Genomic DNA, 25,488 nt, shown 5'->3' with positions numbered 1-25,488 from the left:
TGATCTCTATTTTAAATATGGCCTATCTCATATTTTATCAAGCTTCTGCAACCATTCTGGGAATGACTATTTGGTGACCAGTTGAGAACTATCTAGAAGTGTAACCCTTGCTCCAGTATGTACTGTCATTTCTTCATGTCCACGGGCTTAGCGTCTGCAGCTCGAACTGACTCAGGTGTGCGCTATTCAGGAAGAGGCTCATCTGGTGTGCAGACTTCCTGCTGTCTTATCGTCGTTCCTAGACACTAGCATGTAGCAACTATTGTCATGGTGAGAGCAGCCTAGAGGTGAGGTAGAGCACATGTGTTGGCTCTGTGCAGATACATTTTACCCAAGGGGCTTGTGTGTCCACCAGGATCCTGGACCTATTGTCTCCTTAAAAGGGGCGAACTCCTCATTTTGACTCAGAAGTCAGAACCATTTAGGAACAAAGGGAGGACAATCTTATGTTAGGGTGCTCAGAGTTAGTGTGTGAAGAGAACATTGCCCACCTATTGCTACTCTGGATCCAGTCACTTGTGTATGTAACAAATGTTTATTTTAAAGACAATATTAAGACAGACATAGTGGTGCATGCTAGTAATACCAGTGGCTGGGGAAGTTGAGGTAGGCAGATCATAAGTTTGAGACTAGCTTGGCTACACAGTGAGACGATGCCACTGGTATTTTAGGATGTGCTCATCTGGATCTCCAGATAGTGTGTTCGAACTATCTGGAAACTTTGCAGAATGGATGAATGAACCCTTAATATATCAAGTTGTTACTTATGCATTGTGAACACTCAATATTCTTTTCTTTTGTTTACTTATATTTATTATTTATTTTGAGACAGGGTTTCTCTGTACAACAAAATCCTGGCTGTCCTGGAACTCACTCTATAGACCAGACTGGCCTTAAATTCAGAGATCTGCACACCTCTTTAATGCCAAGTGCTGGGATTAAAGATGTGCACCACCAAACCTGGCTATTACACTGAATTTCTTAAAGCAGAATACACTGTATTTTATGTGTCCATATAGATCTCGCTTAGCCTCTCATGCCTGTTATGAGCTTTCTCTTATCAGGGCAGTCTGAATACAGTGAGACTGGGGGACTGGAGAGGTGACCAAGCTGCCAGCAGTGCATATGGCTCCTGCACAGGACCTGACTTCAGTTCCCAGCATTCAAATTAGATTGTTCACAACTGTCTGTAACTCCAGCTCCAAACAACTAGATAACACACATATACATAGACACACAGACACAGACACACACAGACATACAGACACACACATACACAGACACAAACACAGAAAGACACACAGATACACACACAGATACACACAGACATACACACACAGATACAGACACACACACACACCCATACATACACACACACAGATACACACACAGACACACACACAGATACATACACACAGACACACATACAGACACACACACACACAGACACACACAGATACACACACAGACACACACACAGATACATGCACACAGACACACACACAGAGACAGACACACACACAGGTACACCCACACAGACACCCACACAGATACATACACACAGATGCACACACACAGACACAGACACATACACACATACACAGACATACACAGACACACACACAGACACACAGACACACACAGACACACACACAGACACAAAGACAGACACACAGACACATACACACATACACAGACACACACAGACACACACAGACACACACAGACACAGACACACACACAGACACACAGACACACAGACAGACACATACACACACAGACAGACTTATACACACAGACACACAGACACACACAGACACACACACAGACACAAAGACAGACACACAGACACATACACACATACACAGACACACACAGACACAGACAGACACAGACACACACACAGACACACAGACACACAGACAGACACATACACACACAGACAGACTTATACACACAGACACACAGACACACACAGACACAGACACACACACACATACAGACATACACAGACACACACACAGATACACACACACAGACACACACAGACAGACACATACACACACAGACTCATACACACAGACACACACACACAAACACACTCAGACACAGATACATACACACAGACACACAGACAGACAGACAGACAGACACACACAGATGCACACAGACAGACACAGACACATACACACATACACAGACACACACAGACACACAGACACAAAGACAGACACATACACACACAGACACGTACACAGAGAGACAGACTCATACACACAGACACACACACACAGACACAAACACACACACAGACACACACAGACAGACACATACACACACAGACACATACACACACAGACTCATACACACAGACATACACACAGACATACACACACACAGACACACACAGACACACACACACAGATGCACACACACAGACACATACACACATACACAGACATACACAGACACACACACAGACACACACACACAGACACAAAGACAGACACATACACAGACAGAGACACATACACACATACACAGACATACACAGACACAGACACACAGACACACACAGACACACACAGCCACAGACACACACACAGACACACACAGACAGACACATACACACACAGACACACACAGACTCATACACACAGACACACACAAACACACTCAGACACAGATACATACACACAGACACACACACACAGACAGACACATACACACACAGACACATACACACAGACAGACTCATACACACAGGCACACAGACACACACAGATACACAGACACACAGACAGACACATACACACACAAACACATACACACAGACAGACTCATACACACAGACACACAGACACACACAGACAGACACATACACACACACAGACATACACAGACACACACACAGACACAAACACACACACAGACACACACAGACAGACACAGACACACACAGACTCATACACACAGACACACACACACAAACACACTCAGACACAGATACATACACACAGACACACACACACAGACAGACACACACAGATGCACACACACAGACACAGACACATACACACATACACAGACATACACAGAGACACACACACAGACACACACCCAGACATACACAGACACACACACAGACACACACACACCCAGACATACACACACACACACACACACACACACACACACACACACACACACACGATGGACTGGAGATGCCGAGTACTTGCCTAGTATGCACAAAACCCTGGGTTTGATCCCCAGTGTAGCATAAATCTTGTGTTGTGACACATGTATGAAATGCCATCATTAAAAGAAGTAGAGGATCAGACATTCAGGTTTATCCCTGGCTACACTGAGAGCTCAAAGTCAGCCTGGGCTCTATTAACCATAAAACACAACACAACAAAAAAGAACCCTCGCGGGGGAAGCTGAATAGGAACAATATTTACAGTGGATTTCATGGAATGAAATCACCCTTCATCTGGGTCCTAAGCTCTGCCACCCCAGAGGCCTCCTGTGCTACTGGCAGCCATGCTCATCCTGTAGTCTGATTAAACAAGGGGCACGGGGAGTGGGCCTTTGGTTCTGGCCTCCTCCACACTCAGGGATGTTAGGAAAGCAGGGTGTTCACAGACTCCTGTTGGTGGTTACTTGAAGAAGTAGGTAGGGGACTAGAAGGTGGTGCTGGGTGCTGCCGTGTAATGTGAGTCCGATGGTAGCCTGCACTATGTCCATCTGACTGTGGGAGTCCTTACAGTCATCGTCTAGAGGGGTAACTCAAAAAGTCCTAGTGTTCCTGTTGCATCCAGTCCAGTCCAGCCTCGTCATGACTTTGAGAGTGGCCCCTGCCTATCCTTGGACTTCCTTTCTCCTCTGTGCTCAGGCACCTGGCCTTTTTCTGTCCCTGGGACACATCCCATTCCCAGCCTTCGTCTTTGCCTGGTGATTTTCCTGCTTGGAATGATTCCCCTCAGCCTTTCCCCGGGGCAGACTTTACATGTGTCAGATGTCACCTCTTCAATGGCCTTCCAGGTCCACCTATCCACAGGTCTGCTATGACTGCCTTCTTTGATTTTCTGCTTGCTTCCTTTGTTTGAGTCAGGTTCTCACTTGCTAGGTGGTAGAGGATGATTTTGAGCTCTGCTCCCCCCTTTCCACCTCCAGAACGCTGGGATTATAGGCCACCAACCTGGAATACAGTGCTGGGATTGAGTCCTGGCTTCTTCGGGCATAGTGAAAAAAGACTACCATCTAAGCTACATGCTGAGCTCTCTGAGTCACTTCTGAGAGTGTGCGTGTGTGCGTGTGTGTGTGTGTGTTTGCCTGAGAGTGTGTATGCCTGTGTGGGTGCATGAGTGTGTGTGTGTGTGTGTGTGTTTGCCTGAGAGTGTGTGTGCCTGTGTGGGTGCATGAGTGAGTGTGTGTGTGTGTGTTTGCCTGAGAGTGTGTGTGCCTGTGTGGGTGCATGAGTGAGTGTGTGTGTGTGTGTGTGTGTGTGTGTGTTTGCCTGAGAGTGTGTATGCCTGTGTGGGTGCATGAGTGTGTGTGTGTGTGTTTGCCTGAGAGTGTGTGTGCCTGTGTGGGTGCATGAGTGTGTGTGTGTGTGTGTGCCTGAGAGTATGTGTGCCTGTGTGGGTGCATGAGTGTGTGTGTGTGTGTGTATCTGTGAAAGAGTGTGTGTGTGCCCCTGTGTGTGTATATTAACCTGTGTCGGCATATGAGTGTGTGTGCCTGTGAGTGTATGAGTGTGTGTGGTGAGTGTGTGTGTGTGTGTGTGTGTGTGCCTGAATGCTGGGATGTACATGTTTGTGTGTGTTAACCTGTGTGGGCATATGAGTATGTGTGTCTTTGTGCACATGAATGTGTGTGCCTGTGTGTATGTGTGCATGTGTGTAAGTGCATGTGCCTGTGTGTACATGAGTGTGTGTGTGTGTATCTGTGAACGAGTGTGTGTGTGCCCCTGTGTGTGTATATTAACCTGTGTGGGCATATGAGTGTGTGTGCCTGTGAGTGTATGAGTGTGTGTGGTGAGTGTGTGTGTGTGTGTGTGTGTGCCTGAATGCTGGGATATACATGTTTGTGTGTGTTAACCTGTGTGGGCATATGAGTATGTGTGCCTTTGTGCACATGAATGTGTGTGCCTGTGTGTATGTGTGCATGTGTGTAAGTGTATGTGCCTGTGTGTACATGAGTGTGTGTGTGTGTATCTGTGAACGAGTGTGTGTGTGCCCCTGTGTGTGTATATTAACCTGTGTGGGCATATGAGTGTGTGTGCCTGTGCGTGTATGAGTGTGTATGGTGAGTGTGTGTGAGTGTGTGTGTGTGGGTGATAGCATGAGTGTGAAAGTATGAGTGAGTGCATATGCCTGTGTGTGCACATGAGTGCATGTGTGAATATGGAGGCTGGATGTTTGTGTCTGGTGTCTTCCATCATTTTCCACCATGTGTATTGAGACAGGGTTTCTTACTGAGCCTAGAACTCACTATTTGGTGTAACCTGGCCAGCCAGCTTGCTCTGGGAGTTACTGTCTTTGTGTGATGCAGTGGTGTTATGGGGGGCTGTCACACTGACTTTTACATGGATGAACTTTCCCCATATGACCACCACCCCAGCCTGGCATCTTTTATTCACCATAATTCTTTTTGAAGAAATTTTTTTATAATTCTATACAATGTATTTTAATCATATTTACCCCAACTCCTCCTAACTCCTCCCAGATCCACCCCTACCTCCCACCCCTCCCGGCTTTATGTTCTCTTCTATAATTTACTAATTCATCTACTTCAGCTTGTGCTGCCCATCATTTGAGTATGGAGCCATCCACTGCAATATGGCCTCCCACGGGAAGCTACACCCTTTAAAAAACTGACTTCCCACCTTTGATGCCACCAAGTGTTTTAGCTCCTCAGTTGGGCTCATGAACCCTTTCCCACTCCGTGCTAAGCTGTTGGCTGTGCTGACATTGTGGGGCAGCCACAGCAGCTGAGTTCATGAGTGTCCTGGTCTTGTGTTCAGAAGACACCGTTTCTCTCTGGTCCTCCCTTTCCTCTGGCTTCTGCAATCTTTCTGCCCACCCCCATTCCGTGACAGTCCTTGAGCATCGGGGAGAGGGCATGATGCAGATGTCCCCATTATAGTTGAACATTCCACAGCTATTTATCTGCATAACAAACACTAAACACAGGCACATACACACACACACACACACACACACACACACACACACACAAGTGAATCAGATGTAGGATGTATCTTAGGTGATAGTCTTCTTTGTGTTTCTGTGATCAACACCGTCCACCACACAAAAGAAACTTCTCTAATGATGTCTGAGAGTCTTGCTAGTCTATGGATTGAGAGCTAAGATTTTAAAGGGAGGGCAGTTTGATACCAAGTCCAAAATAATAGTAGCAGCTGACCTAAGTCTTCTACACGGTCTGTCTCCATCATGTAGTGAGAATTGTGGTTTCTTCAAAAATCCAGTTCTGTTATGCAGCTGCCGTTGTTTTAATCTCAGGTGTGGGGTATGGGGCTGCTTCAGTTTGTCACAGCCTTTAACCTAGATTGTCTTGTGCTCTGGGGAGGGGTGAGCCCCGAGAGGGTCTGTGGTGGCTGCTGCTCCCCCTGCTGCTCCCCATGGCAGTGTGTGTGTGTTTACTGTTGCTGAATTGCGGGACTGCTGGACATCCTGATAGTGAAGACCGGACTCGCAGGAAGTAGCTTATAGAGGTCTACGCCCCCTTTCCCCTCTAACCTTTCTCTCCTACCTGCTGTTGAGGGTTGGACGGGATTAGGGTGGAATAAAGGTTAGAAGGGAGTTAGAGAACCCAATATAAGAACCCAATAAAGAAATAAAACAAATACACCAATACTCCCATGATCTTGGACACTCTAGGATGAGCTGGACCTTAGGGGTATGTGGGGGTGGGGTTGAATGAAATGGGGGTGGGGGCTGCATAATCTTGGGGTTTTATTGTTTTCTTAATAAAACAAAGGATAAATCCAAGGCCGCTTTCCGGCTGCCCATACTCTGATCAATGGCCTCACACACTTCTGTGTTCTTCTGTGTTCTTCCTTGTTCTTTTGTGTTCATGTAGACAGCACTGACCAGACCTGTAAGTCAGTGGTTTTCAAAGTTTCTGGCTGTGCAACCCTTTACATAGGTCTCTGTGCTGTGGTGACCCTCAACTGTGAAAATATTTTGTCACTACGTCATAACCGTAATTATGAATCGTAATGCAAATATCTGATATGCGGTATATCTGTTACAGGTTAAGAACCGCTGTGTTGGGTTGACGAAGGAAGATCTGAAGTTGGTATGGGGTTGGGGCTAAGGGAGTCTGGGAGGAGTTGGAGGGAGAGTGGGAGGTTGGCAGGATCAAAATGAATTGTACACATGTATGAAATTCTCAAAGAATGGGTTTTTTTTTTTTTTAAAGATAAAGCGTTCATCTGACCATCCAGCTGCCTCTCTCGTATCTTCTCCCAGGCTTCCTAACAGGCAGGCCTCCTTAGGTCGGTGGGCGTTCTCCCTCACCCCATCCTCAGGACAATCTTTTTTGTAGTTTTAGTGTAGAAAGTTGGCTTGGCCTGCCCACCCCTACACCACTGCTTCCAGTCATGAAACCATGTTCCCTGCCTGCAGGCCGCCCAGGCCCTTCCCAAACCGTGTCGCTTGCACTGGGTGGGGTCGCTACTTGCCAAACCGTGCTGAAAGAACAGCTCAGTGAGTTCAGGAATCTCCAACTACTCCTCATGTTTGAGGAGGCACTAGGACGAGAAAAGTGAGTTACAGGAGAAAGAGTGGGGGCTAGGATACATCGACAGGATCTGATTCACACGGGCCCCCAAGCTTAGACTCGAGGCTCCAAATTCTAGAAATCTGGCTGTGCAATATAGCCACTGGTACCTCTGCCACTGCTTACTTTATTTGAAGCAGGGTTTCTGTGTAGCCTTGGTTATCCTAGGGCTGGCTGGGGAGGCCAGGCTGACCTCCAACTCATAGGGAGCTGCATGCCTCAGCCTCCCGCAGGCTCCGACTGAGGGCGAGTGCCATCCTGCCCTGCTACTTTTATTTTTTCAGGTTTTAGTTTTGCCTAGTGTATGTGTGTGTGTGTGTGTGTGTGTGTGTGTGTGTGTGTGTGTGTGTGTGTGTGCCAGCATATGTGTATCCTGTTTGTGTGTGCAGTGACCTCAGAGACCAGGAGAGGGGATTGGATCCCTGAAGCTAGAGTTAAGGTGTCTGTGAGCTGCCTGATGTAGGTGCCAGAAATAGAACCCCAGTCCTCTGGAAGAGCAGCAAGTGCCCTTAACCACTGAGCCATCTCTCCAGTCCCACCTCCCCACTTCTGCTAACCTTTATTGTTATCAACAGCAGCCCGGAACCTGTTGTGCTTAAAGTTCCTTGAATAAATGAGTGAACAGCAGCAACTTTACAGCTGAGGGAAGAGTCCTCTCTCCCTCCTTCCTTTTCCCCCTCTTCTCCCTCCTTCCTTCCTTTTCTCCCTCCCTCCCCTTTTCTCCTTCCCCTCCCTCCTTCCTTCCTTTTTTCCCTCCCCTCCCCCTCCTTTCTTTTTTCCCTCCCTCCTTCCTTTTCTCCCTCCCTCCCCTTTTCTCCTTCTCCTCCCTTCTTCTTTTTCTCCCTCCCTCACTCCTTCCCCTCTTCCCTCCTTTCCTCCTTCCCTCCCTCCTCCCCCTCCTCCCTCCCCTTCTCCCTCCCTCCCCTCCCTCCCTCCTTCCCCTCTTCCCTTCCTTTACCTTTCATCCTTATGTCTTCTCTATCCTCTCCTCCTACTCCTTCCTTCAGGATCTCATTGGCATGACCTCACTCTGTGCCTAGGCTGTCCCTGAATTTGCAATCCTCCTTCCTCTACCTCCTGAGTCCTGAGATTACAGGACCGTGTCTCCCGCTGACCCCAGCTCCTTCTTTACTCCCTCTCCACCCTAACACAGCTTCTGATCCACGTGTGGCAGCTCCTCAGAATCTGTCTTTTTCACCCTGCACAGGGAATTTTGTGCCTCCAAGTGTTGGCTTCCTCTACGGTCCCTTCCTCTTGGAGTTCCTTTTTCCTTTGATGAGTTCAGACCCTTCCTTTGGGTCCAGTTCCGTGCCCACCTAGTGGAGGCTTCCTTCTTGATGGTTAAGAGCTCTCCTGGATTAGTTGCATGTCTTTCTTCGCTGACACCAAGCCCCAGGAGGGCGGGATGGTGCATTTTCATCTCTGTGCACCCAGCAAGAATGGCTGGACCTGCTGCACCCCACTGCAGTTTCCTGCTTGGTGAAAGCCTCCAAATTGTATACAGCACAGGCGGTCAGGAAGACAGCAGTGTAGGTGTTGGTCAAAACACGCTCCCCAGCCTCTTGTTTTTTAACTTAATTCGGAAACCAGTCTTTGTGTAGAAAACATGAAAGAAGTGTTAGCTAGGAATGATGGTACGGTGAGTTAGAGACCAGTTGGTCCACATAGTGAGTTCCATGCTGGCAAGGGCTGTGTGGTGAGACGCTGCCTCAACAGAGAAAGAACATGGGTAGAACTGGAGTTGTCAGAAACATTGGTTTCTAGTTCAAACGATTCACTAAAAAGCTTTGACCAAGTTGTTCCCCTCTTTGAACCTTAGTTTTCTTCTTTATTAACAAAGGGGTTTAGTTAGAAACCTCTGTTGATTTCAAAGGCTGAGTGACTTTGGCTCCCCGAGAAATTATTTGGAAGTGCAGGCTCTGTTTGCCCCCTGGTGGTCACTCAGTGACATCACAGTCCTGGGAGATCGGAAAACTAGCTGGCTGGTCCCACACATGGGAGAGTGGAGCTGAGACTAGGAACCAAATTGTGAACAAAGAACCGTCGTCCAGTGACCATTCTGGAATAGATAAAGTAATTCTATCACTGGTCGCTCTGCTCTCTGCTCTAGGCCCTTAGCTGCACCCATCGTGCATCAGTTTCTTCCCAAACTAGAGACATTTTCTTCGGAGGCAAATTCTTCATTCTGTTCAGTATTACTCTCTTACCCACTCATTTAGGACAAAGTATGGCTTCACTGCGCCTTACACTTGTCCTTGTGGTTGCTAGGAGGCAGGCGCAGTAAGGATTAAGCAGATTGGAGCTATAGTATGGCTAGTCCTAGCAGAGAGAAGTCTGTCTGTAAATGGCTTACTGTGGAATGGGGTTGGATAAAGCCATTTGCTCATTTTTCTCTTATATTTTCTATCATAAACACGGTATAGACTTAAAGCCACCTCTGCCCCCTTAAAACTACATATAATATAAAAATTTTCACTCATCGAAGAAATTCTGTAATAAATCAAGCTTTTGTGGTATATAGCCCCAGCACTCTGAGACTGGAGAGAGGAGGATTGGTGTAAGTTCCACGCCAGTCTGGACTACAGTATGAGAATTTATTTTTAAAAATGAGGGTTGCAGAGGGGAGCAGGGAAGGGAAATTATTGCTTAGAATTTCTAGCCAGAGTCTAGGGGACAGAAGAGCAGAGAAGACTCAGTCAGGGAGGAAAACTGTGGGGGTGGGCAATGAGAAGGAGGTAGAGTGAGTGGGCCCCGCGGCATATATGAGTAAGTGGATTTATAGTATATAAGTAGGGAATCCAGAGAGAACTTTTTTGGGACAGGACTTCTCTGTGGAAGAGCTTTGGCTGTCCTAAAACTCAAACTGCAGGTCAGGCTGGCCTCAAACTCAAAGATCCAACTGCCTCTGCCTCCCTAGTGCTGGGACTAAAGGCACATGTCACCATGCCTGAACAGAGATAACGTCTCACCACCAACATGCTTGTTTCTTAATAGATTTTTTTCCGTATGCATTGTACTTTGAAACTCACTGAATGGTAATGGTGTTAACTATTGGATGTTATTCCATGAAATTGATTTCATAACATCTAGGATGAGTCAAACCTTGTACCTGAAGCTGTCCTGTGTCATGGATCCCCGGCCTTCCGTCTTGTGGCTGAATTCTCCACATGTATCAGTGCTTTCTCTAGCGACCTCTCAGCTCCATATGGCTGGGGAGAAGACACTGTTTTTACTTCACACTCATAACTATAGGCTTGAGAATTATTCCTATAAAATTCATGTGCAATGCTCCTTTAGTTCAAATATTAGGTCCTTTGATTGTTCCCAAAGATCTTGAGTGTCTGTCTCTGTAAAACAGACACAAACATGCCCATTGTGCAGGCTGACAGGATGAAATGAGATCGTCCTTCACTGCTTAATGCGGTGCCTGCCATGTAGCGGCTGCTCTGTGAATTCTAGTTTTTTTTTTTTTTCTTTTTCTTTTTTTCGGAGCTGGGGACCGAACCCAGGGCCTTGCGTTTGCCAGGCAAGCGCTCTACTACTGAGCTAAATCCCCAACCCCTCTAGTTTTATTTTTTAAACCTCTTTTTCTTTTTAATTTTCATTTTAAAATTTTTATGGTTGTGTGTGTTTTGTCTGCATGTTTATCTGTGTACTACAAGTGTGCCTGGTGACCAGAAGAGGGACTTGCTGTCAGAAACTGGAATTGCAGGCATTTTGTGAGCTGCCCATGTCGGTGCTGGGAATTGAACCTAGGTCTGGAAGAACAGCCAGTGCTCTTAACCACTAAGCCATCTCTCCTGCTCCATTAAGACAACCTTTTAGTTTTACATTTTTGGGGTAGGGAGAGGTAGAGGGGTTAAGGGGGAGGGAGGAAGTGGTGGTCCCTGGGCATAACAGGCTTGCCTGTGAGGATCACACAACTTGGAGTCAGTTTTCTTCTACTACTTGAGGCTTGAGGGTTGATCTCAGTTCCTCAGCCTTGCTGGACCTATTTCATTTCCCCCAATTTTCTAGGATCATTTCTGGCCCTATATTCTTTCTTCCCACATTGAATTGCTTAGCCTGAACACCACCCTTAACCTTCCATCACACACACACACACACACACACACACACACACACACACACACACACACACACACACACACAGAGCTGAGCTTTGCCACATTCACTTTTGCACCTCAGCTCTTTCCGTCGTCTGGGTGAACTCACTTTCAGAGCAGAATTCAAAGGGGTCTCCTGTGAGACCTTCCCTAGGACTCCACCTATGCTTTCTGCTTCCATGGGACCGTGAGTGTGTGTGTGTGTGTGTGTGTGTGTGTGTGTGTGTGTGTATGTGTGTGTGTGTGTGTGTGCGCGCGCGCGCGCGCGCGCGCGCGCGCGCTCACCATACTGCCTCTGCCACAATTTGTTTGTTATAATTACGGGTGAATAATTTTGCCTACTAGATTGTAACCTTAAAGGAGCAGAAACTGAGAGAGGTTTGCTCTGGAGTGGATGAAGAATTTTTAAGATTGGTTTAGGGCAATTTGGAGCTGTACCAGTTGAGGCACCATGGCGGCCAGGCAGTCCTCAGCCTGGATGACAGGGGTGGTAGACTGAGGCATCATGGCTGAAGCACGCACGGGACTCCATTCTTGCTCTAGCTAGCATCCTGTCTTAAGGTGAGTCTATGGGTCCAACTTTCCTGGTAGTCAGTGTAGCCAGTGGAGGATGAGACCAAAGAGCATGGCCTACTCTCAGTATCCTGCTGGGGGCAGAGCCTTGACCCTGGGTCCTGCACCGAACCCTAGCCTCTTAGGTTCAGTCAGCCAACAGATGAATGAAAGAGATAATAGAGTAAGGGTGAAGAGCAGAAAAAGATTTACCCAGTGGGAAGGAGGAACACGCGGTCAGATGAACCACATCCCCCTCCTCTGGCCAAATCCATCTTCTGGGCCTTGACTTGGTGCCTAGCTTTAAATACAGTGTGAGAGGCATAGAGCTGAGCAGTCCTGGTCTCAGCCTGGTCCTGTCCTTCCTCAATGCCTCGGCTGTATTTCCTTCAAGGTGGTCAGACAAGCCATCAGTATTGCATGAAGTCTCTTTCTGAGAGGCAAGTTTCTCCTCTGCCTAGTACCCTTTCTAGTCTTTTTCTCCTCCCAGTATAAGATTTGCAGGGAGATCCCAGTCCTGTGGGTCTGTTATTCCAATAGTTCGATATCTAAAGGGAGGGGCACGATCGTCTCTTTGGAGAATCTGCAATCCTGCCAGGGTAGTTACACCATTTGGGCTTTTTCTGTTCTAGACCATTGGCCTAACCTTGTATCATTTCATAATCTGTGAAGCATCCTTAACGACCAGTCTCAGACAACGCCTCAAAACAACAAGAACTGCAGCACAGTTGACAGGAACTGAGAATGGTTTAAAGAAAACTTGAGTCAACTGAAGGCCAGCCAGCTGGTACCACAGGAGCAATCCAGTGTGGCCACCCCTCCCCCAGTCCTCACGCAACAGCCCTTGCTGTTGGATACCCGCTGTTTTTGTTGCTATGACCAATTCTAGATCTGTCACTCACAGAAGATTTAGAGTTCTGGGAGAAGTGGGAAGGGAGTGTGCAGCCCACGACCTATGACCTGGCTTCTCCAGGCAGGGAGGAGGTAGACACTTCCCTATGTCAGCTTCCCTCCTCTCACCAGAGGTACATAGAATGAGGGGTTTCTTAGCAGGAAGGAGGTTCACACGGTGGTGGCAAATGAGATATAACAAAATGTCTGCTAGGCTTCGGTCCTCCTCTCCCCTCAGACCAATGTTCCTTCCTGGTTGCTCTGTTTTGCCAGCTTGTCAACCAGGATCACAGTCTCTGGTTTTACACTTGAAACTTCAGAACCATCTTCTTCTCTTCACAGATCTGCCGCCCCCCCCTCCGCCCCTCACCCCCGTCACCATTACTGTACACCATTACAGCATAGAGGAGAGAAAAAACTGGAAACGGGGGATTCGGTCTTCAGAACTCGAGAGATAGAAGAGACCATTGAAGGTGTGCATTGTAACAGTCTCCCTTGCAATCTAGTGTTAGATTCTTATAGCATTAAAAGCGAGCATCACATAGATCCTGGTATCCTTTATCCCAGCTTTTGGCATCAGTACATCTGGGGCAAGTCCTTGGCTGTCATGTGTCCAGGTGCATATACTTGTGTGGTGTGTCCCAGGTTGGGAACTGCTGAATCCTAGTCCATTTATTTTAAAGCCAAGGAGACAGGGGGCAGGAAGAAGGAATTGAGCCAATGTCAAGGACTAGGAACAAGATCAGATCTGGCATCTGGTCAAGTGATACTCAGATCACTTACTTTTTCTTTGTGGAAAAGAAAATTTTCTGTTTCTCTTTGTGTCCAGGAAAGCAAGCCACATTCTTCTAGGCTTGCAGTGAACAGGCCCATCGGACTGAAGTCCTACTGAGTGAACAGCTCACAAGAAGCAACTGTTTCTAGTGGTGGCTGCTCTCTAAGCTTTACCATGCTGTGACGAGACACCATGACCAAAAGCAGTTTTGAGAGGAAAGGGTTTATGTGGTTTATATACCCTGAATTACTATCCATTGAGGAAGCTAAGTCAGGAACTAAAACTGGGCGGGAACCCAGAAGCAGGAGCTTACGCAGATGCCACGAGGAGTGCTGCTTGCCGGCTTGCTCTTCATGGCTTGCTCAGCCTGCTGTCTTATAGAACCCAGGACCACCATGTCAGGGTCATACTACTTATAGTGGGCCAGGCTCTCCCCTTCAAGCATGGATTGAGAAAATACTTTACAGACTTGCCTAGAGCTTTATCTTACGGAAGCGTTTTCTCAACTGAGGCTCCCTCCTCTCAGATGACTCTAGCTTGTGTCAGGCTGGCATAAAACTAGCTAGCACGCTCTTTGGACCACAAGTCTTCCTTGTCAGAATCAGGTCAAATGTCCCTGGGTAGGAAATGAGGAAGTACCACGGATAAAGGACAGCCTAGTCAAGACCACACATCTGTGTCAGGCAGTATTCTGGCTGCCTGGGCCTTAGTCCGGGCCTCTGACTCCCTGGACATGATATTTACTCACTGACCCTTTGTCAGTTGCTGACTATCCTTTAACTACCAGGTTCTCATCCTGAGACTCCATGGCTCCTCCACCCCACCCCACTCCACCCAAGTCCCTGGCTTCTGATTTGGATTAATCACTCTGCTTTGAATAGTTTACCACAGACTGTGGACACTCTCATGGTAACCTGAAGCTTCTAGGTGCTTTCTATATCAAGTGGCTTAAAAATAATGTCTTTACAAAGCCTCTACTTTTCCATAAAGATAACATCTTGGTCCAAATGTACCTTGAAGTAAGAGAGAGAGAGAGAGAGAGAGAGAGAGAGAGAGAGAGAGAGAGAGAGAGAGAGGCAAGTCTGATATCTATTGTAGTAGAGCCATCTTTCCATGGGAAATCACAACAAAGTCTGAACACCTCTCCCTGGCTTAAACAGGAATGATGTGGTCAGAGCTGGCCGGTAGGAATGAACTCTAAGAACTACGAAATAAAGCTTATAGGAAGTGGGGCTGTGCGATGGTTGGTCAGTTTGCAGAAGTCACTGCTGCCAGCTAGGGGAGAGATGATGAGAAATAAATCATGCAGTGGGCCTATAGAAAGAGATGGGTGGGAACAAGCTGGAAATAGAGCCTTTTTTTGGCCAGAAAATGACAAGACTATAAGTTAAAGATGCCTGGGCTGGGAGCTTGTGGACCTGTGAAGATGGTTCTGTGTGGGAAGTAAGAAGGGCTGTTTCAAGGAGGGAGGCATTAGGTTTGTGAACGGAGGATGCAGATATCCAAGGATGTTTCTGTAATGATAAATTCAGTAACTCTGAACGGTAGATATTAGTGTGGGCTTTCATGAGGAAGAAAGAGGAGACCAGGGAATCATATAGACTGAGAAGAAAAAAAAGGCACGAGTTTACAAGAGTATCTACATTTCAGTAATAAACACGGAAGTAATCTGAGGAGCAGGGTGTGTGTGTGTAAGTGGGAAATAAAATATGTTTTTGCCCCAGTCAAGGAAAGGGACTTTGTAAAGGGATGTGGAGAGAGAGAGGATGAGATGAGGGCTGGGTTATTTCAACAATCACTCAAGACTTTTGGTCATGGTAAGCCTCATTTTAATCACAACAAGCTGTCCCAAGGAGTAAGCCCTTACCAAATGAAGTACTTCGACAAGTTTCTGGATAGCTCACATTTATAGCTCACATTTGTAGCTCACTTTACAAAGCTCAGGGTCGCTCAGAATTTCCAAATAAATTCTTTCAGTTTGCAGTCTCTCTGGATTCAGTGCTAGAAACTGCGAAGACTGGAGGGCGGGCTGAAGACCGGATATATAAAGAATAGTCATTAAATATTAATGAGCAGTCTCCTCCTGCTAAGCTAGAGGTTCTAGGAGAAATATCCCCAGGCCTACTAGTTCCCGCCCCCTCATGAATATGCAGATAGCTGTCCGCCGCGCACTGCCCCGCCCTCTACTCCTCTCCTAGCGCAACGGACTCTCCCTTCAAACGGGAAACAAGATGGCGGCGGCAGGTCCGAGCACTCGGGCTTCTTCCGCGGCGGGCGCGGCAGCTCTGAGTCGGCGGGGCCGGCGGGGCCGCTGTGACGAGATGGCGGCAGCGAAAGCCGGGGCTCCGGGCCCGGCCTCTAGCCCCGCGTTGTTAGTGTTGCGGCCAGCGCCACGGCCGGAGGAGTCGGGCTGCACCGGGTGTCTGGAGACCCCGGGGGAAGTGGCGGCCCTGCCGTGCAGCCACTCGCGGTGCCGAGGCTGCGCCTCTCGCGCGGCCGGCCCGGGCTGCCGTCGCTGCGGTCCCCGCGGCTCGGGCTGGGCCCGCCGTCGGGCCCGCGACGACGGCCAGGCCGCCGCGGATCTGATGGGCGAGCGCGCCCGTCGCGGACAGCCGGAGCGCTGCCGCCCGCGCCGGGACGGGGGCGCGGCTGCCTCGGGGCCCAGGCCGGAGCCGGAGCCGCTCGCGGAGCCAGGTGGAGCCTCCCCTCGCCCCTGTGGGGTCCAGCCAGGCCCAGCCACCGGGTCTGGCCTGGTGAGCGGGGTGGAGGGTCCCGGGCCCTACTGGAGCGGGTGTGGAGAGTTCTCCTGGGGTCGCGACCGGGTTCTGCCCTAGCACAGAATGTGTTAGTGGATGTTGAACTTTGGAGCGAACTGCGGGCGTGTTGAATTTGGAGGGGCAGTGAGGGGACCCCACGCCTTGCGTAAGTCAGAAGTTTGGAAGGAAACAATTCTTGGAACAAGTTAGGGGCATGTTGAAGTTGGTGCGTGGAGGGGGAGGGGCCCTAGAGGATCCCAGAAGCGCTTGTTTCAGTGATGGGCGAAGAGCTTGGGGTCGCATTCTAGGAAGGATGTGTCTTCCAGAGCTGGAGAGGATGAGGTGTGGGGTATCCCAGGCTCAGGGGGAGCTTTGCAGACTTGAGAGGAGAGTGGGTTTTGAGGATGAGCTCGCGTGTGTAGTTCTGCTCATGCAATCATGAAAAAAAAAATGCATGCTTAGCGCATAGCTTTGCACATAGTGAGGATGAGATAAATGCCATCTATATTGGTGATAATACTAATCATAAACGTCATCAGTAGTGCTTGATGGAAAAGCTGGGTAGGATTTAAGTTTTGGAGACGAAGATTGGTTGTCTGGGAGCTGTTTTCTGTCTTTCTATGTAAGTTTCGTCTATGATGCTGGCAATTTAAAGGTCTGTTGTGGGACTCTTGGCCTGAACTCTTTTTTCTTTCTCACCATTGGCAGCCCATCACTTGTTGGTGCTGAAGTCTAAGATGAATTCCATTTGTAACACGAACCAAAACCTTGGCTTCTTTAGTGCACACCTAGGCAATGTACCTACAGCTGAGATTTTTCAAGAACCGTAAATCAGGAAAAGCCATTATTTGCTAGCTCTTTTATGTTAGGAATTCTGCCTTACGTTTTTAGCAGAAGGAAGGCATTGCTTTGTGTGTATGAAAGTGGAGTTCCTGGAAACTCCAGGGTTCAGAATGCATCTGTTTTTGGTTCAGGCAGAGACACCTGCCAAAGACACCTTGCCTTTCAGTCTAAGGGCTGAGATGGTCTGCATTTTACTTTTTGTGTTTCTTGTTATTCCTTCTGAAAACATCGGTTGTACCATTTAAAAAAAATTTTTGCTGTTTTCAGACTCACCAGAAGAGGGCATCAGATCTCATTACTGATAGTTGTGAGCCACCATGTGGTTGCTGGGAATTGAACTCAGGACCTCTGGAAGAGCAGGTAGTAGCACTCTTAACCCCTGAGCCATTTCTCCAACCGTTGGGTGTACCTTTATTTCTCTTTTATAGATGAGACTGAGGCCCAAAGAGGTTAAATAACTTGTCTAATGATGAAAGTATAATTCCATCTAGTTTTCTCAATTTAGCTTGCTTTAATTTCTGAGATTATAAATATAAGCAATTTCTTTGTTCTCCCTACTAACTACATTGACTATGTGGTCAAATAGAATAGCAGTTTCTCTTTCTATATCAATTGGAGTTATTGCAAAACATCCATTTTAAAATTTGAAATATGAAAGAAGTATTGCTTATTGATTTGTGTAAACTTTTTCCCATTTAAGAACTTTGTTTTCATAAAGGATAGGCTATCAGTGATTAAGGACATTTACCCAAAATGAGAGTCCATAGGATTTGTTAAGATCTATAGTATCTTTCAGTTATTTGTGGGTCATAATGAAAAGGGTTTTTCCTAAATTTTCTTTTTGGATCATTGATATATGCAATCATATGTTTATCCAGATAAATAATTTTAGAAGAATAGAAAATAACACTGAATCAGTCATGGTTAAGCAAACTTGGAATCTCAGTATTTGGGAAGTAGACTCAGGAGGGTCAGAAGTTCAAGGTCATTGGCTAGGTGTGAAGCCATTTAGTGTGGGTAGTGGCACATGTACCACCATTTCACCCCCAAATCTGACAGTTCTTCCAGAGTTCACTGATCCTGAATACTGTTTGGATATATAGGGAAATAAGAAGAAAACTGAAGCTGGGCCTGGTCCCGCACCCTCTTAGTCCCGGCAGTCAGGAGGCAGGGGCATTTGGAGCTCTGAGTTTGAGGCCAACCTGGACTACAGAGTGAGTTCCAGGACAGCCAGGACCACACAGAGAACCATGTCTCATAAATAAATAAATAAATAAATAAATAAATAAATAAATAAATAAATAAATTGCTGAATAGGGCTGAGAAACTATCTTTTAGCTTTGGTGGGTATTTACTGAAGTTTACACTATATTTTAATTAAAACTTTAACAACTAGGGTGGGACAGCAAGATGTCTCCAGCAGTGCCAAGCTTGAAAGCTTGAGTTCAATTCCGGGACTCACATAATGAAGGGAGAGAACTGACTCTGAAAAGTTGTCCTATGACCTTCACATGCGTGTAGTGGCATGTGCACATACCTCCCAAAATAAAAAATAAAAATGTAATAAATTTTGTCAAGTGTGATAGGGCAAGCCTATAATCCCACTGTTTGGGAGGTAGAGACTAGAAAATAAATTCAAGATCCTTGAGTACATAATAAAATCCAGGCCAGTCTGGGCTATAGGAGGCTCTGTCCCAACAGAACAAAACCAAACTCAAAACCTTGTATCACGCATGAGTTGAGGAAAATGGGAGAAATATTTGGTGAACGTGTTTTCTTCTCATTTCCAGGGTCACCAGTGTTTTGTTTTCACTTTCACTATTTGTGCAGCTGCATTAAATCCATATCAAAATTAAAATACATATTCCACCATGCTATACACACTGGGGTGTGTGTGTGTGTGTGTGTGTGTGTGTGTGTGTGTGCGCGCGCGCGCACGTGTGTTATACGGACACCCAGAGGACAGAGCAATGTCAGATACCTTCCTCTCAGTGGTTCCCAGGCTTCCTAGTATTTCTACTCTTTAATAAATTTCCTCGTGGAGTGGTGCTTCCCAACCATAAAACTTTCTGTTGCTACTTCATAATTGTATTTTGCTACTGTTATGAATTGTAAATATTTGTGTTTTCTGATGGTCTTAGGTGAAAATGTTCACACTCACAGGTTGAGAACTACTGCTTTATGCCTCACTGCCTTGAGATGAGGTCTCTGACAGAACTGGAAGCTCTTCATTTTGCTAGGTTGGCCAGCAAGTTGTCACAATCCCCCAGGCTGTTCCTCACTGCTGAAGTGACAGACACTTCGGTGTAACTGTGTCTAGCTTCTTATTTAGGGATTTGAACTCAGGTCATCCTTGCAGATCTCTCTTACCCACTGAACCATCATCTCCCTAGCCTTTAAATTTTTTCTTTTTCTGTTTAATAATACATGCATATGAGTACTGAAAATGTCTTTAGCATTTTTATAATTGTATGGAATTTTGTTAAATGGATATAACATTTAGCCATCTATTTGTGAAAGTTTAAGTGGAATCTTTTGTTATTATATTTTTTCAAGCTTAAAAAAATATATGTGTGTGCATGTGTGACAGAGGAGGGTGTCAGATTTCCTGAAATTGGTGTCATAGATTTTTGGGAACTGATAGGTGAGTACAAAAACTGAACCTGGGTCCTCTGGAAGAGTAGCCAGCGCTCTTAAGCACCGAGCCATCTCTCCACACCCATACTTTTTAAAAAGTTGTGTTGTAACTGTGCCTTTCCATGGAGAAACATGGAAACATGGAGAACAGCTTGAACAGATTTCAAAGGGTTGCTAAAGAGAAGAGGTTAAGGACCATTTCATTCTGGGTATGAAGTGGAGGCAAGAACTCATAGTTACAGACTGCAGTGAGGTAGTAGATAAACAAAAGCTAAAAGAGGGACTGTGTAAAAAGAGAAAGCTCAGACTCTGGACAGGGAAAGGTCCATGTTGTCGTTTTTGGTTTTTGCTAAGATCTGACATTAGAGTCCAGCCAGCCTGAGCTAGTCTGCTTGTTCCTGAGTGCTGAGTTTGCAGGTGTGAGCTACTGTCCTGGTCATGACGGTTATTAATGGAGGAGGCTGAAGTATTTGCATTGTGATTTCATGATAGAAACTACAGCAGCAGGAGGTCATTTGTAGGAACCCTAGCAAGTGGTGGGTTCTTACAGTCCACTTAGGTCAGCTACTGAAGGAAGGGCTGGCCTGCTTTGTGAGACTGGAAATGAGATTGTCTCAGGCGCATTGCTGTTGAAGTGAGAGTCTTTCTTTTGCGTTTGCTTGCTTATTTATTTGAGGCTAGGCTATGTTCTGTTGCAGAGGCTGCTTTTGAACTCCTGCAGTCAAGTGGTCCTCCCACTTCCTCCTCCTGCATATACTCTGCAGCTGCTTATTTTGTTTTTCTGGTTTGAGACAGGACCTTGCTGTTGAGCTCTGGCAGGCAGTAAACGGTAGGGTCTTCCAGCTGTGGGATTGAAGCATGTGCTACCGTGCACAATTTATTTATTTTTTTAAAAAAATTTCAAAATACAATGTTTCTTTCAGGATTGTCTATGAAAAAAAGTATAGTTTGTGCTTGTTGAAAATGTTGGTTGTGTTTTTGACATTTCTGTTGCTTGAAATCTATTTAATTTGAGACCGGGTATCACTGTGTATCCCAGGCTGGTCTCAAACTTACAGCAACCCCCTCAGCCTTCTTAGTGCGTAGGCATGGACCACTCCACCTGGTTTATTAGTTTTGTTGATCTGTGAAGCCCTGTGTGTGAAGGCTCCAGCAGTAATCATGCCAAGACTGGCTCCAAGCTGAACTTCACATGTTTTGAGGCTGTGCGTGTTCTTGTCTGTGTGAATGTACTAAGTTTTGGTATTGTCTTGAACAGTGTGGCAGGGTTTATAATGAACAACTACATTTTGTTAAGCATTTCACATACCAGCGAACAAAATATAAAGCTTTTTCTCATGCAATTTATATTCTAAATATAAAGGCATTCTAATATATTGATTTTAAAAATATTTACTACACAGGTATGAATAGTTTTAGAACTATACATAGTAATTATATTTAAGACATATTGAAAATGATTAAAGAATTTTGATTTAAAGCCAAAAGAGCTTCTAAATTATACTGCCTTTGATCTTGAAAATGGAACGTTTTAGCTTTTAGGATAATTCTTTTTTCTTCTACTATAGGTAATGATTAAAGTAATAAGCTAGACAAAGGCTGATAACAATTTTAAGTTGGCAGACTTGTGCTTTCTTTTTTTGTCTTAAAATCGAGTTTCAAAAATGTAGTAGATACAAAGGTTTGTACTATCTCATTTATCCTTCCTTTTTATCCGAGTCTCCCACACAAACATCCCTGTTCATACTTCCTGTTCACTTATGATTAACACATTTTAAACATTTATTTTCTGTGAAAGCAAATAGTTCTGGTCTATTGCTCAATTGTCAGACAAGATCTGCTAAGTGTGTTGCCTAAATTACTTTTAGGACTGGTGCGTAATGAACTTATGTGATTGTATAAAAGGGCTTCTCTGTTCTGTAAGGACTGTTTCAGGATAGTGAAGTGACTCATCCCTTTCTCCTTAGTGACAAAATGAGCATGTCCTTTTGTGTTGCACTAAGGCAGATACCATGTGTCTCGTGCTTGCTTATGTGTTTTACAAAACTCATGTTGAAATTACCTCACCATCTATTTACCATGGAAATGAATTACCACTGAAGGAATTTCCCAGCTCTTCGAATTCAGACTGAACAACGGGAATGCAGGTGCTATCTGCTTCCTTCCTCTCTTACTTCTGCTCTCTGACATCCAGTTAGTTTAGAAGAGTTGTCCACCTTGAGTTCGTTTATGTGTGACTTTACTTGAGAATATGATAATCCATTTAGTCACATTGTATTAGATTAATGAATATTTGGTTCCTGTTAGTTAGGACACAGTGTCCAGAGGAAGGTGGAAGCTCAGGGACAGACTTGTTGGGCAGTGGTGGACTTTGGATGCCCTGTCAAAGGGTGAGTCCAAAGAGGAGCCCATGTTTGACTTCACTTTCTGATGGGGTTCTGTTGTGCATGTGTTGGAAACCCCAGTTGTCTTTGAAATATGGCGGTTCCCATACCTGTACATAACCAGACAAATGGCAAATACAGAACAGACTTCATACATTCCCAAGGTTGTTGGGAGACAGTAGTCAACAGACATGGAGCTATAAACTGTTAAGCTCTTGTGCCCATGCTGTTTACCGTGTAGTAGGCTCAAGGGACCCAGTGAAGCCTGAGTGAGTGAGGAGGTTCTGGGTTGAGCTTAGCCATGTGCATGAGGCAAAGACGGCGGCATAGCTCAGGTTCTTCAGGGGCTATAGTCCCTGTGAAAGGATCGGCAAACAAACAAACAAGAAACTACCCTCTGTCACACAGATCGTGATTTGCCTGGGCTTTCTGCAAAGTGGAAATTAAAAAAAAAAGTTTCCAAAAACAAAACAAAACAAAACAAAACAAAACAAAAAAAACCCCAAAACAACAAAGCACAGGCTATGAAGCCCACATCACGTTTAAGATGTAAAAGGTTTTGGTTCAGATAACCTTGTGGTAAGAAATTAATATTAAAAAGATATCTTCAAGCTAGCGAACTATGCACATCAGATGGAAACGCTAAAGCAAGACTTTCAGGAACACTCCTACCCCAGATGGCTGAGGGTTCTTCCTGAAGGAAGAAACCCAGCTGTGGGTAAGCTCAGTGGAAAATGGCAGTATGAGCCAGCAGGGTTCCGCTAAAAGAGTCCACACATAGGAAATGAGGACTGAAGTGTAGAATGTCCGTTCATAGGATAATTAAAATAGAGTAGCTCAAAATGGACACCTCAATGAATGGTTATGGTTCAGGACTAAAGCTATTCCAGAAAGGAACATCTTTTATATAAAATAAAGGTATCCAGAATTAAACACCTCAAATGAGTGAACAAGGCAGGAGATAATTTGTAGAACTAACTGTCATGGAACCATCTAGTCAGTGAGGTTGGGGCTCAGTAAGGCAAACCGTGGTTTAAAGTAGCCCAGTATGTGAGGAAACTCCTCAAATGTGCCAGGGTGAAGAAAACAGGAAGGAAAGGGAACTGATGAGATTGATCAGGAGGTTCCAGGTGTTAACCCAGGGGAGAAGCAAAGAGAACGACGGTGTATAGAGTATGAAGATGTGATGACTTTAGATGATTTGAGGATTGATAAAAACCCAGAATCTTTTAAAAGAATTTTAAAAAAGAATTGAAAGCACGCAGGATTTAGCTCAATGGTAGAGCGCTTGCGTCCTGGGTTCAGTCCCCAGCTCCGGGGGAAAAAAAAGCAGGCAGGGACCCCCATAATTTAACACATTGTGGTGAAACTGCAGAACACAGAAGGCACTCCCTCTACCCGCCCCCTGGCTGAGGCTGGAACCCAGTTTCTAAGTAACAAAACCAAGTGGCCCAGGGAAGTTAGAAAAATAAAAGCAGGTCAAATCCAAAGAGGTACAAGATAGGAAAGAGGGAGACGATCTCATCAGAGGTCCTGGTCTTACCTGCAAGACTGAAGGAGCAACTTTCCCAGTAGTGCATATCTATCTGCCTTAGGGGAACTCACGGGCAAGCATGCTCACATGGTTCATCTCCAACTGCAGAACTGAAAACAGTGAACAGTTCCTTAGAGAGAAATATAAATTATGGGTCATTTCTGTAACCATTACTACAATGGATGAACAGTCCTTATGTATCATGTGAATACATCTTGTAAACATCTTGTAGTGGTAAGTTACAAGGCTCTAGCCAATGCCGTTTATACAAATACAAAGGTGCACAAAGATGGGCTTATTTGAATGGGCAAAGAACTGCGGGATGAGAGGGAAAGTCAGCGATACCAAATACTCTGTCTGGCAGTTGGGTAGTGAGAGTCAACAGAGGGCTTAGGAACACAGGCGAGTTCACCTCTGTAGAAGAGGAGCAAAGCAGGTTTTAGTCAGGACTCACACTGCCTTTGGAGAGACCCCATTGGGATTTTTGGTAGAACTTGAGAGCCTAATTGACAGACCATGTTCCCCTGTTGCTGCATACTGCAGGGACGACAAGCTGCGCACTGGTTTCTGGTGGCTGGTAAAAAGGAGTTAATGGTTAAGGAAGGCCGGGGCCAGACCTACCTAGTGAATTAATACTGAGTGCTCATGTGCCAAGAATTGTTCAGAATGTTTCCATAGACATAATTCCTACTTAAACCTCCCTCCCTCCCTGTCTCCCCCCCCCCCATTCGCGTGTGCTCATGCACGTGTGTGCACTTGTGTTTATAGAGGCTAGAGGACGCCTCAGGTGTCATGCCTTGGAATCTACCCAGCTGGGGTCTCTTGTTTTATTGATTACCATAGGTTGACAGGCCAGAAATCTCCAGGAATTATCCTGTCTCCACCTCCCCAGCGCTGGTATTACAATGCATGCCAACTTTCAACATGGGTTCTGGGGCTCACAAACACAGGCCCTATGCTTGCATGACCAGCGCTTCACGGACTGAGATAACTCCCTTGCCCACTTTTGTTCATTTTAGTGCTAGATATGGAAGATGATCCCGAAATTGTTAAGCTGTTGTACTAGGTGATTATTGGCATCTTAACATGAATAGTTATTTCTTTTCTCCCTCAGAATAACATCTTGTAGTTTGTAAGTAATATATATATAAATGTTTATTTCCTGTACTAGATTTTTGTGTTTCAGTTTTCTGGTTCATAA

At 45.8% G+C, this 25,488-nt stretch overlaps 1 protein-coding gene across 2 annotated transcripts in view; it reads left to right on the top strand.

Annotated features, from left to right (window-relative positions):
- The first annotated feature begins 16,350 nt into the window (after window positions 1-16,350).
- The window catches only part of Rnf169 (ring finger protein 169), a 61,646-nt gene continuing 52,508 nt past the window's right edge, over window positions 16,351-25,488 (top strand). Inside the window, 1 exon segment of one of the 2 annotated variants that reach the window (NM_001432557.1) lies at window positions 16,351-16,827. In NM_001432557.1, coding sequence (NP_001419486.1) covers window positions 16,365-16,827 — 463 coding nt within the window. In that variant the 5' untranslated portion in view covers window positions 16,351-16,364. 2 annotated transcript variants of the gene reach the window in all.

Source organism: Rattus norvegicus, chromosome 1 (assembly GCF_021556685.1).
Source record: "Rattus norvegicus strain SHRSP/BbbUtx chromosome 1, alternate assembly SHRSP_T2T, whole genome shotgun sequence".
In the NCBI taxonomy this organism is placed as follows: Eukaryota; Metazoa; Chordata; class Mammalia; order Rodentia; family Muridae; genus Rattus; species Rattus norvegicus.
The sequence above is the reverse complement of the archived record's forward strand: the minus strand, read 5'-3'. Positions and strand labels throughout refer to the sequence as shown.